Source organism: Diadema antillarum, unplaced genomic scaffold (assembly GCF_040938485.1).
Source record: "Diadema antillarum isolate AM-2024a unplaced genomic scaffold, OU_Dant_1.0 seq00000824_RagTag, whole genome shotgun sequence".
Lineage (NCBI taxonomy): Eukaryota > Metazoa > Echinodermata > Echinoidea > Diadematoida > Diadematidae > Diadema > Diadema antillarum.
Genome location: NW_027271701.1, coordinates 2,484 through 16,722, shown reverse-complemented (window position 1 = coordinate 16,722; position 14,239 = coordinate 2,484). Strand labels below are relative to the sequence as shown.

Sequence of the window (14,239 nt, the reverse complement as noted above, 5' to 3'; positions counted from 1 at the left end):
CCAACAGGGTATTCCAATCTTTTTTAAGAGGCAGAAAAAAAAAATGAACATTGCACGAGAGAATACCACCAAGGCGTGTATAGTGGAAAGATTTAACCGCACGTTAAAAGAAAAGGTGTGGAAATACTTTACACACCGCAATATGGAATCTTCTCTCGACAGACAGCTTGGAGGGAAAAAAAACCCAACAACAACTTGATTTGAATTCAAGGCAGCACAGTAACTTTGAGAGTTGACAATATCTCCCAACATCCTCTGGTATCATCTACCATAGTTCTTTGACCTCACCCCTGTGATGCAGATCATCCAGGATCGTCTGCATCATCATTAGTGTGATCGGTGTGATGTATGCATGGGAGGTGGATAGCAATGGGATGTGAAGATAATGGGACAATTTGGAGATTGCAACTGTAGAGGGCGCTTTTAAGAAGTTACGAATTTAGTGAAACATGGCCTCACAACTCGAAGGATTTGTCAATTCTGTCGTTTCGTGTTCTACAGATGGTGAGAATATGTCTTCATTTCCATAGCATCTAATATAAACGCATGTATGGGTTTGAAAAGCAGATTATGAGTGTCTTTTTGAAATAAACTCTTCTATAAGAACCATTACCCTCCCGAAATGGATATTGTAGTCCCATCTACTGACATTTATGATGGCTTCTTGTGCCTATATATTTTGTACTGTAGTTTAACTGGTTAGTCGGCATTCCTGATCACCTGATGTGCGTTGTGTTGAGCAAAAAAGCTGCTTTGTACTAACTGTTAGTAGAAAACATGGTGTCATCAGCCAACAATAGTCAACACAAATTAGTTCAGCTGGACATTCATGCTGTCCTACGCTGCATGGGTTGTTACTGTAGCCTTTGACCGAAAGATCGGTCTGTATCTGTCCGTCGGGGAATGTTCCGCGGAGACTGCGTCTGGCTTCACGGATCCCCTCCGTATACAGACCGAAGTCAATGATTGCGGCTCCTGTGTGGAGCAGTCGCGCTCAGATCAAACGTTACGAGACCAATTTTCAGACAGCTTTTTTACATTCAAACAAGTTTGACATGACATTACAGATTATGCAGCAATATTTGGGATAAATTTCTCACATTGTGCAATCGAAAAACTCACATAAACTCGGTTATAACGCAGAAATTGTATCAATATTGCAACATCGCCGTTCGCAAGCAGTAAGTCGCCATTTTGAATCTGTAAGCCAATCACATGCGAGGTACGTGTTTTAGTAAAACAAACTTGTAGAAACTACCTCGCATGTGATTGGCTAATAGATTCATAGTGTATGTTTCTGCAGTTTGAACGTGACGACGCGACAGGCTGTGTTTTACGTTGAAAATTCTACTAAAATGTTGGATTATTTATTAATCTGGTGAGTGTAGTCTATTCTTGGATAGTTGATATAACTATACAAGCTTAAATTTGCCGACCTTGGGCCGTGAATTAGACGCAATCGAGAAGGGTGAGGTACCTCACCCAATTTTCCATAGAGACAGTGGTTAAGAATATCCACACAGCAATGGGTACTGAAACCTTCCATCTGTCTATGGAGGACAGCGTTAATGGCAAAGTATAAAAGAGTCCTTCGGACAGACGGATCTTTCTGTCTACTGTAGCCTGAGAGTGTGCGTGTGTAGGGAGATTATTTACTTTTACGGCACAGAAACAGATTCGCCAGTGTTTCGCAGTGATCAGCCAAGTCAGTTATCACCAAAATGCACAAAAGCGCACGCGCACATAAAGTGCGTGCACTTCTATATCCTTTGGTTATCACCACATATTTATTTATGTTACTGTAAAAGTGGAAATTTTCACGGTGTTGAAATTTTCGCGCTTCCCGAAACTAGCGCGAAAATAAAAGCACGCAAATATTTTTGCTTGCCATATGTTCCAGTAGTTGATGTCTTGATTCCACGGAATTAAAAACATGTGACACTCTTCTCAGCCCGCTGAGTGCGAAAAATTAGGCACGCGAAAATATCCACTTTTACAGTAGCATGTTTCAAATTTGTGCAAGCAAGGGATGCTCTATCACGGAAACCGATTTGCCACGCTCAGTTATCACCAAAGAAAGAGTACGGTAATTTTATAGAAGTGCACACAATTGCTTGAATTATATAAATTTAGCTTTCATTGTTGTATTTAGAGGTCTAATATTAGCGTGGCGATGAGCTGGTGATGGGACCCGTGTCTTTTTCCATGAAGATTCCACTCAAGTCTTTAATATTTCAAACAACTGGTGAGGGCATTGTATTCATGAAAGTTTGATTTTACTAGTTCTTTAAAAGCTTAAATTTGCCGATCTGTGGCTGTGATTTAGTGTGCATAAGATGCAATCAAGAAGGGTGAGGTATTTCACCCTCACCCAATTCTCCATATTAGGATTATTAGGAACAGTGTTTAAGAGTCTCACTACATCATTGAACTGCCCTCTGTCGAGCTGTTCAAGAGAGCCATAGAAGCCAACTAAGCATGGCAGAGATTGTTTTTACTTGCACAGTGAGCACCTGTATACATTTGAAAGAGCACAAAGCACAAATGGCATCCACTGTCTTAAAGCACCACATCACAAACCCTCATCCAGTTGCTGAACAGGCTTTGATGAGAAGCACCATAGAAGTAGAAGTAGAAGTACAGTGACATATATGGGACTTGATTCCGTTTGTCTACGGAGGAGAGCCGATAACGTCAACAAAATAAGAGACTCAGGAGGACAGATGGATTTTTCTGTCTAGGCTTGACCGTGTGCAGAAATCACATTCAAAGTACTGTATACGCCAATATTTTCGCGTACAGATATTTTCGCGAATCACGGTATCAGTGGCATTTTCGCGTGTTGTTAAATTCGCGATTGATACTAGTATTAGTACAGTAGGGTCTACTGCCAAGCCCGAGAAACACTTGCTAATGTACTCGTAACGTTTTTCCATTCGCATTGTGACTTCAATGAAAATAGAAAAGACACAGTACAAGATTTATAAAAACGAAACAATTATGGCATTCGCAAGTACTCAGTACCTACCTGTTCGCAACAAATAGACGACAAAGTTTCAGATCAAGCTGCGCTAGTGCTAGCGAAAGTTTTACATGCATCCTATTATACACGGCCCTGTCGCTGTACACAAGTTTCGCGCTAGTAGCGCACGGCGTCTGGTCGGGCTAACATGCATCCTAACCAATACACGGCCCTGCACACACAGCGTCTGGTCGGGCTACAGGCATCCCTAGGCCTCACTGTACCCAACCACATTGAGCAGGTGTTCGTTCGCGTAGGGTAATATAGCACAGAGATTGCACATTTTTTTGCATGTTTAGCATTGTACTGCACTTCCACAATCGGTCGCACCGTAGCGTACGTATTGGGCGGTGTAACAGCCGCGTTCTGGTCCAGCCAGCGTTGGATGCATTTTGTCATCAATTTGTACATAAGGTATGACGGGGTAATATTTTCGCGTGTCTTTAATTTCGCGATCAGCCCGAAGCTCGCGAAATTCGTGAAAATAAGGGCGTATACAGTAGGTTTCTACATGTAGCATGCTTTCAAATTTTGGATGGCATTATGGTCAAATCATGGGTGATTTGCGTCAATAGTATACCGTATCGTAGATCCTACAGTAAAGGCACATCTTGGAAATCTGGAGATTTGTTTGTTTGTTTGTTTGTCTTTATTTTTTGTTTTGTATGTGTCTGTTGAATTTTGCAAGCATAATCATGCCTGTATTTGATTTTTCACTTGTCTTAAATGGCAATGGCTTGAACCAGGAAACTATTCACAGCTTTGTGAGGAGGTCACAAAATACTTGGACCTTTTGAGGAAGAATGCAGCACATCTTGACACTATCCTGGAAACACTTGACCCGCAGCTTCACTCAATCGGAGTTCTAGCTATCCTGTAAGTTTATCGTCTTCATTGTAGGAGTTAGTGAGTAATCAGTTAAATTAGTATTCAGTTGATGAGTAATCATACACGTGACTGTGCATCACAAAACCAACTAAAAGTCACACCCCTTGATTTCTCATGAGGACTCAGAAAGGGTAAAATGGGTCAACCAAGTCAATTTTGAGTTTTACTAGTATTTTCTGAAAGAGCTATTCTTCCTCTACATCAGTCGTAAGATTGGGATCATAAAATGAATGGGAAAATTGATCATGAGCAGTTTTTCTACAACCCTTTTTGTCAGAGTTAAGTGTGATCAGGTATGTCATAGAGGCCCTTTTCATTTCTTAATGAAATCCTTTGCACGCTGTTCACTTTCAGCTCTTATATAGCTTCTGAAAGGATAATGCTACTGTATTGTAAGTTGGCATTAATCAAGGACAGAATGTGTTAATAAAGCATGTATAATTTCAGCTTAATCTGATAATCTCTTCATTGTTGTCGCTCCGATGGTTTACATTCTGTTTTTAGTCTCATTCATCGCACAGCTGGCATGGCTTGATAAAGATTAAGCGCTTGAGCAGACCCTGTACTTCAGAGCCTCTGTTCTCAGTTCACACATTTACAGAGTATGTGCTTTCTTTCCAAGATTTAGATAGGTTAGGAGAGTCCATTTGAATTGAGTTATACACCACTTTAAAGCTTGCAGTCTGCTCTTTCAGAATATGCCCTTAACTGAAAAAACATGTCTGGCGACTTTTGGTTGATTTTATGGTGCAGGGTCTCAAATGTAAGTACATGATAGATTTAGGATGGATGGATAGATATGTACTGAGATAAGAAATCCAACACACAAAATGAATAAATTAATGCATTACTGAATAACGAATAAAAGGAGATGCAGGGATAAATGAAGTAGCTAAGTTAAGTATCATGCTATCTGAGATTCATTACTTTTCATAATCTTCTAAGATGAGTAACCCTTTACCCTGCCCGTAATCGATTTTCAGCAAATTCAGTACATTTCAGTACCATACAGATATTGTCATTGATACCAAATTTTTGTATTATTGTTGAGCGACCATCACATGATGCAGTATGTGATGCCTTGGTGTACCAACTAAAGATCTACCATCGGATTATGTGATTTCCCTCAAATGTCACTGATGTGTTCTGCTGATGTTGCTGCATTCACGCAATCCACATATTGTGGTTTTATTCCCCTTTGAATGTTCAGTATCACAACTGTGACCGTCTATTGCCTTTCCTTTTTTTTTTCTTTTTATGACAGTAATGTCAAGTTTCAGGTAGCCACATCGCCCTCAGTTACAGAATTTGAGACCCTCTTCTCTCAGACACAACTCTTCTTCTCAACATGCAATGGAGAACAAGTGCGGTTCACGACAGAAAATTGTAAGTTTGTTCACTCAAAAGATTCCTCAACTTGCAACTTATTCATGGATTGCATTGTTAGTGATCATTTTGTCATAGACTGTGGTACATACTCAAATCCATGTTGCAAAATTACAAAAATAAATACTGTTGGCATATTGGTAGATTTAAAAAAAAAAAAAAAAATGTTGATGAGCACTTCATGAGCTGGCATAATCATAATAAGCAAGGTATAGTTATTAATTTAGTAAGGCCAGCTATCTCTACTAACAGAATGTAATACATGGTTTCAATATTTTGTTGTTGTTGTCTTGATCAGATGGGATTAAGCCTAACATAGGATATTTTCTAGTGCTGGTGTCAGAAGGAAGTAGAACAAGACTATGTTGGCATATGCCATGTCAGCAACAAGGAATCCTCAGATACAAATGGTTGTTGTTGTTCATGATGATATTTGTTGTATTGTAAAACCTCTGTCTTTGCAACAAGCATTTCCATGGCACATATTAAGTTTCACAGTTCCAAGCGTATCAAGGGGCAAGTAAATTCTTGTTTGAAACAAGGTCTGTCATGATATTTGAATTTTTGACCAAGACAAGCAGGTGCCTCAAACACGCAATTCACCAACTGATATAAAAAACTTTATATGACAAACCAAAACAGGATCAAAATATAGTAGCAATAAGTACAGACAACTTCCGTTATAACTAAGTCCTTGGGACCTGCAGTTTTCTTTGATTGTATCAAAATTTTGCTGGACCCGAAGAGATAAAGTATATGAAATATACAGATGATTATTTTGGGGCCAGAAGCTTACTTTGTTGTGAAGGAACTTTTGTTATAACTGGAGTGCACTGTAACTGCATTGTTGTTGTTGTGGTGATGGTGATGGTGGTTGTAGATGCATCACTGGCTCACCATCTGACCAAGGGCTTGATCCAGAGAAACCAGGCCATCCGGGGCATCGCCATCCTGCGCAACGCCATCCCCCGCATCCAGATCCACCCGGGCCAGCTGACATCCTTACACGCAGACCTCTGCCAGGTGAGTGAGAAGAAAGCTGCCCTACTGCCTGCTCAGTCCTAAGTCTTACCACACTAGAGGCCCATGATTGGGCAGACAAAATTCAGAATTAATTTTTTCCATAAAACATTTTATATCAGGCCACCACATTTCTTTAAAATATTCAGGCCACCGAAATTCCAAATTCAAAGATATTAGTGGCCCAAAGGGGCCACTAGGAAAAGACGTTAGTGGCGAGCCCTGACACATACAACATATGTGCAAAATTAGTCTAAATATACAATGTTGAAGCATTTGATAATTGATGTAGGGTGCCTATATGATGCTGATGATATAAAGCATGTTGTAGACAGCACTTGTACTATTGAAAGTAAAAAAGTGACAGGGTCAGGGGAGTGGAAGAAATGTGTGGAAACTTTTAAACTTAAACACTGTCTGTGCTTGAATTTACTACATAATCACCGTGAAGTTCACTTTAGGTTAAATTTGAAACTGACTGTAATTGTATACAACAATAATGGCCGTGTCTTGTGTTGGAATATTAGCATCTCAGAATGTTTGCAGTCATAAGGCGTAGATACTGCAACAGAGAGTACAGTTTGATACGACAGCCATCAGATAGTATCATTAGTATTACAGTGTGTCAAGAAAGTCACCACTTAAGAGTAATGCTGAGCATTGTACTTATCCACACACATCATCATCAAACTGATCCATGCTGACTGTTCATGTGTATTTTTTTAAAGATGTGATAACAGCTAGCAGTGAAATGTCCTTTGTGATTCTTGAATAGATTGTATCTATGTCATTGTTGTCTCTGCTTCCTGACAGCTCTGTCTGGTGGCCAAATGTATGAAACCTGCCTTACCCATTCTGGACACAGACATCACTGAAATTAGTAAAGAGGTGAGTGAATTCCATAAGGATTTTTCAAGTTTTTTCAAGTTCATTGATTGCATGTGCACTCTCTATGGGGAAGCTGAATTCGGAATTCAGGATTTAGCTTGCGAGAACATTGAAAGCACACATATGCTCCCATTGCGCACTGCTTTAGACCCTTTTAGCTCTCGATAATGTTATAGAGAAGATGACTTTGCAGTGATCATCAATTCTGGCATTGTTTTACTCCAGGGCGGGCATTTCGATGCTACACATTTCCTGTGCTTCTACTACTACGGTGGCATGATCTACACAGCGCTAAAGAACTGGGATAGAGCAGCGTATTTCTTTGAAGTGGTAAGTAACAGGTTGTCACATGGTCATGTATATATTCTTACAGGTGCCATAAATGTCTTTACATCCCTCCATACGTGCACGAGGGTGAAGAGCAAAAATCCTCAATGTGTGCAAGTATGTGACCATTCCAAACATTGATGTTAATTGCCAAAGATTTTAATGATTCTGGTTTTCGTATATGTCGGTCAAGTTGTCTACTTCTGTCAGTTTTGGTTTTATTTTCTATGGTGGATGGTTTAGTTGCATGAAATAGGAGTCTGTTTGCAAGCACTGTGTGACAGCAGTAGTGAGCAGATCAATTATTTGAAGTTTTCCCATGCCTGGTCCATAGTGTGTCTGAGACTCATGGAGTTTGGCATTAAATTTGGTGAAGTTTACAGGACTTGGCTTATCTCATATCTCATATCTCATATCACATTGTCATGTTTACAGCACGTAGTACAGGAGACAAGAAAAAGTGTGATCTGAAGGAAGTACATTTGTATTGAAAAAAAAATAAAATAAAAGTTTGTCTGATGGAAGCATACCAAGTAGTTATCATGTCCAGACATTCTGCCGTTGCTTTTTTTTTTCAGATATGTTGGTTATATTTCAGAAAACAAGAATGTCAGTCATAAATATGCATGTGTGCCTTTCAATCTTTTGATGTCAAAGATGTATGAAAGAAAGTAAATGTATATGTTGTCAGCTGAGTTAGTTGATTTTCTTTCTTAACCCTTTTTGCAGAGACAAAGTGATTGATGAATATGGTCCTTTCTATTAACAAACTACACTCTTCAATCTACTTTATGTTCTGACAGGCCATTACGACGCCCTCTATGGCAGTAAGCCACATCATGCTGGAGGCCTACAAGAAGTTCATCCTCGTTTGTCTCATACAGCATGGCAAGGTCCCCACCCTGCCCAAGTACACGTCACAAGTGGTCAACCGTTTCATCAAGGTAAGGAATCTTTTCTTTTCCAGGCACAGATAGATTCTCGTTGCTGCACAGCCTTGGGACCAATAAAAAACACTTTGTTGAAGCAAAATGTTGTTTCACCAGGGGTAGAAAATGGAAGAATACGAAAAATGTCATGTTTGGGTGAAGAAAACTAGCTTTGTTAAAATTATAGTTTAATGTAAAATGTTCTTTAAAAGAGAATGAAACCAAAATTGATATGTGGATTGAGAGAATGTAGCAATATCGGTAGAATACATAAGCAAAGTTTGAGGAAAATTTGACTATCCATTGAAAAGTTATGAATTTTTGAAGTTTCGGTGCTGTCATCATTTGGTGAGAAGACTACATTATTCTGTGACATCAGGCATGAACCACGATATGAAGACAGTATGAAGAAAATACAATGTATGATTATGTTTTCTTTCGTTCTTGTGCTTGAATACTAGAGATAACTATGAGAAAGAAAACTTTGTGTGCTGTGATTATGAACTGTAGAAATGACAACCATATTATTGTTTCCCTCTGTCAAGCCGCTGAGCCAGCTTTACCAGGAGGTTGCAAACTCCTACGGCTCCAACAACCCAGGTGAAGTCAGCAACGTCCTGGACAAACACGCTGACCAGCTCAATAGGGTGAGAAAAATATTCTGGGCTGTCCTTCCTGAAGAATTTTGGCCCACAATTTTTCAGAGAGAGAGAGAGAGAGGAACAATATTTGTGTGCCAGTTTTGACACATATCGATTACGTATCATTTGTATTAACAGTATTTATTGATTGGCAGGGCAGGAAACCTGCCTATTGAGACAACAACTGGGCAATCTTTTCCTTCATCATCTTTCTGTATCATTATTTCTCTGTCGTGATCTGCAAATACTGAAGCTGAGCTAGGTATTTAAAGAATCCAATGTTCTTTATGTGTAATGTGAAATGGTCCAGCCCTGTTGTAAAAGTATTTTAGTCCAAGTTCTGCTCACAAGTAATGCCTCTAGGGATTTATGGGTGAGGTACACAGTAAGATATGCTTCATTGCAACTGATTGACAATCAGTTGCAGTGAAAACATCTCGACGGAAAAATTTCATGAATTTGGAGAAAATGATTCAACTCACCAAACCTAATTTACGTTTAGATATTGCTGTTTTTTGGAGTTTTAAAGATATCAGGAAAGTAAAAAGTAAGTCCTTAGTTGATGACTTCCCACAAATATAAAAGAAGTAGTTTGGTAAGTTGAGCGATATCAGGCTGCCCACTATGTGACTTATCTGGTCGATTAGAACTCAAGGTTTTTTTTTGTTTTGTTTTTTTCTTCTGCTTCTAGGGGAGAAAGGTTTCATGGAACGCCATGTATTCTTTCTTGAATGTGAGTGTGGTCCTGAAAGTGGACCCACTCAATCTCCATATTTTGGTGAGCATGTTCTTACCATCCTGTGGAGATCGAGTGGTTGGTATGAATGGTAGACAATATACACATTGAGGAGGGATAAAAAAATATAGAACTTTGAAATAAAAGGAGTTATTGTCTGTACACCCTTCTTGATCACATACTTCATACACAAGGAAGAGAAGAAGAAGTGAAAGGAGGAGGAGAACTCTGAAGTGTATAATTGTGGGTCGTATAGTGCGGTGGTTAAATCTGATATGCTAATTGTACGAGATTGCTCAGTTGGCTGTGTGTACCTTCTTCAACTCCACAGGACCAGAACATGGGTCTCGCCAAGCAAGTGGTCTCTTCCCTGTACAGAAAAAACATCCAGAGACTGACAAAAGTGAGTGACAATTCAGAGTGATTATCAGTGTTTCGGTATCAGTAAGTCAAAGTTTTGTTATCAGTGTCTGATCATGAATATCAAGGGAAGTAACATCTCTTACAGAGTAAATGCTTTGACAGTTCGGTATCATATTTTAACATAGTTTGCTGTCATAAATTGATGTATACCTGTTTTTGCAGTCACTGCTCAGATTGAGAAATTCCTATGTCCACTATTCATTGTATTTCTGCAGAAAAAAATGATTATTTCATATCAACGCCTCATGCTGGTGTGGGTTTCAGAGATTCGATATGTCTGTGTATTAGGCAAAATTCACTCATTGTTGGAGGAAATATTGATATTTTTTTTCTGTCTTTTGGTCATGGTAGTTAAAGCTACGAGAGATCTTAACCCAGTGAGGATGAGCTGATTTTTCTCTATCACATGTTGCCCATAGACACCAGCCCAAGTATACTCAGGATTAGTCATCTCCAGATTAAATACACACAGTTAGTAATCACTCTAGAGTGTTTCATCACTGGTGTTCTACCCAGTAGTGGATGTGACCTCAGCTTTGTTTTTGTTTGGTTTTGTTTTTTCCTTCTCATGTCTCTGTGTCTTCCTGTAGACCTTTTTAACTCTCTCCCTGAGTGACATCGCCAGACGAGTCCATCTACACACAGCCCAGGAGGCAGAACAATATGTCAGGAACATGGTGAGTCCCCATTTTAGTGTTACTGTGACAAATGGGTCAACCCATTATAGAACTGAGGCATTTAGCTTAACTTGCCCAGCTGTTTCACTAGCATTTAGTTATATATCCACATTTGACGTAGTTGTAGATTAGCTCACCCACGCGAGTGTAGCTATGTGCCTCAGGCCAACAGGAAGGCCATGGTGACACAATATTGATTTGGGAGATTAGGTAATCTCTGTAACAATTTGTCTCCACATACCTGTGTCCATCAGCGAAGAAAGCATTCCAGCCTGTGTAGCAATTGGTGAACAAAGCACAGTCAGGGTTGCGCAAGGTTCCATTGTACGTCAAGAATATGCTGCATCCTTTGCCTGTTTGGTGTGCTTAGGTTACCATGGTATGCTGCAAACCCACGTTTGTCTGTCTTGCAATCAGCACTGGCACAGGTCTCTGTCAAGAGCATTTCCCCAAGTCTTGTCTAGTTATTTGCGTAGTACAGTGTACCATGGTATAAAGTTATTAACTTGTGCAAAGTTGATATGCATCTAAAATTGTTTCTCAAGATATTTGCTCTAATGACGTATCAACCTTTCATGTGCTGACAGATTGAAGATGGAGAGATCCACGCGACGATTAGCAAACAGAATGGAATGGTCCATTTCCATGACAACCCAGAGAAGTACGATAACCCGGCAGTTCTCAGACACATGGAGCAGCAGGTAAGATAGAAAGAGAGAGATATCAATGGTCTGACTTTTATTTTTTCCCCTTCTTGCTTGTACCCTTTCTCACTTTGCACATTGTACACGTTGCACATGGAATGGATATCATGCACCTGTGATTAACATTGTTATCACTGATGCATTCAGTTACTTCTGCGTATTTCTAAACAGAGGATCATTTCGTGGCAAAAGTTAAACAAGCGTCTTATCTTATTTGCAAACATTTCATGACTTTCAAGAAGAAATGATTGCTAGTGGGATATAAACCATGTCATGAATATCTTCTTCTTTTTTTTCTCTCATATATTTTGGATGTCATAAGAGAATGGCATGACATTGTCCTTAGCTCTAAAGTGGAGCAGCTATTGAATCTCTCCCATTTACTGTATTTCCCTGGTCAGTATTTTTCTTCTCTCGCTCCCTTTGTTAAGAGGTGTCGTGGTATAGTGGACTGCTCTGCCAATCTGCAGGGCGAGGATTCAAGCCCTGCCATGACACTTGTGTCCTGTTGCAAGACACCCCATCTACAATGCTCCTTTTCACTCTGGTGTATGAATGGGTACCCGGGAGGAAGATTAATGTTATTGTGCTCAGATTTGACAGTGTGTATCATAGGATTGCAAAAATCGTTCCCAATCAGTTGAGTGACGGCACTTCAGGTACACAGTTGAGCCCAGTGATTGGGACAAGACAGTATCAGCATGATATTTCACTGCGGTTTAATTTTTGCATATTTCTCGACCCACTGATACTAGCAAAATTAGCAGTATATCAAAATGTTGCATCCTATTACACAAATAAAATGTATATTGCCTTCAAGGTGGGTGTGACTGTGGTTCTCAACTGCCTGTTGTGCATCTTTCAAAATTGTCTCACCAGTATCGATTCACAAAATATGCTTGTGATATATATAACTGTGATGCATGTAATAGTGCTGTTGTAGACTGCTTTTAGCTTGTCAGTGTGATAGAAAGGTAGAAAGATAGAAAACAAAACATAACCAACGACCGTCCTCATTACTGCAGATGCAACAGTGTATCAGCCTGGATGATAAATTGAAGAGCATGGAGCAAGGCATTGCCGTCAACCCACAATATGTACAGAAGGTAAGTTGGAAGCAGCAAACAGTAGAAGGGCATGTGCTTTTACTCCAATCTTTTGGTGAGAGGGAACATGCTGGAGTGTTGGATGGGTTGTTGTGAGCTGTCGGTCACTTGGTCCTAGGTTCAAGTCAGACAAAAACACCTCTTCTCACCATTCGTAGGCAAAGAGAAAGTGCGCTTGTCTGTGGGATTGGACATTATGAGCATTCATTCTCAGGGTCATGGGTTGTAGTTGGTCCAACACCCCCCTGACTGGCCGCTTGTAGTGTCTGTTAACACAGGACTCACTCCATCTACCCAGCTATGAAAAAATAATGTCCCGGGACAGGGATTAACGTACTGTGATGGGCTGTTAAGTGTAGATTTTAGTGTACCCAATGTGTTTGAGCTCATTACAAGAAAGAGTATCATTTATGCAAAACAAGATGTGATGTAGCATCAGGTAACTATGATGCAGATTTACAGAGCTTGACCGGTTTCATCAAACCTCTCTCCCTTGTAGGATACGCTGCAGTGAAATTCAGTGCTGCCACTTTGATGTAGTCTGCAGCAAAACGTTCCCAAGCAATAATGTGTTGGACAGTGCATGTGAATGCATTATGTGTATTATTGTATTTTTTAAAACTTTTGTTCGAAACTGCCATCTGCACTGTCAGTGACATGTACTAGTTGATTTTTGCATAGCGGTTTAAATGTGAAATAATGTCATCGCAAATTTGACCCAAATGGCAATGAAATAGCAACAAGGAACTGAGAAGATAGAAAACAAATGATAGGAAATGCAAAACATTAACTTCAATATTAAAATTCTTCCACAAATACATCCGCAATGTTCTTGTATGTAACTGTTCATGAACATAAATTATTGCGTGAGAATGGCATATTTGCCTATTTTTGATTGTGATAAATCATGAAATGACAATCCCAACTCACAGATTTTTATTTGTCTGTATGTTTGTTTCTGTTCATCCACAGAGTATGGGAGTGCGGGAAGATGATGACGTTGGTGCATTCGGGACGAAATAGGCACCTCCCCCCCCCCCCCCCCATCCCTCCTGCAAAGCTTGGCCTGTACATATTGACCATATATTTGTTAATATGGAAACAGTAAAAAAAAAAGCAGAGTATTGTAGCTATTTATGTGGAACTCCTGCATCCTGTTGGGAGGTGTGATAAATGGTCACGTGATCTTTGCTGAGGATACTTGGACTTAACGTTCATCGAGATGACATGTACTCCACTAAGGAGGCACTCCAAAGTGGAATCAGTATGGAGTGACGTTCCATTGGTTTAATCTTGCGTCAAGATATCAATGCATCAAACCTCTTGAAGTCAATAGCCAATATCCTATCAGGCTTATACTAAGTCTGTTCTAGTAGAAGTGAATAACAATTAACACCACCAGTGATATAATTCAGATATCCTTTATGATACTTGCTTTATTTTATTAGTAATATACGAGTGACCCTCCTTACTTTTGAATTACAAATTTTGA

At 39.7% G+C, this 14,239-nt stretch overlaps 1 protein-coding gene across 1 annotated transcript; it reads left to right on the top strand.

Annotated features, from left to right (window-relative positions):
• The first annotated feature begins 420 nt into the window (after window positions 1–420).
• Window positions 421–13,770, top strand: LOC139740006 (COP9 signalosome complex subunit 3-like). Its single transcript, XM_071650601.1, has 13 exons — window positions 421–504; window positions 3,769–3,898; window positions 5,175–5,296; window positions 6,177–6,319; window positions 7,130–7,204; window positions 7,430–7,534; window positions 8,335–8,475; window positions 9,006–9,107; window positions 10,169–10,240; window positions 10,851–10,937; window positions 11,525–11,638; window positions 12,667–12,747; window positions 13,720–13,770. The coding sequence occupies exons 1-13, from the start codon at window positions 450–452 to the stop codon at window positions 13,768–13,770; spliced, it is 1,278 nt and encodes a 425-aa protein (XP_071506702.1). The 5' UTR covers window positions 421–449.
• The last annotated feature ends 469 nt before the right edge of the window (window positions 13,771–14,239 follow it).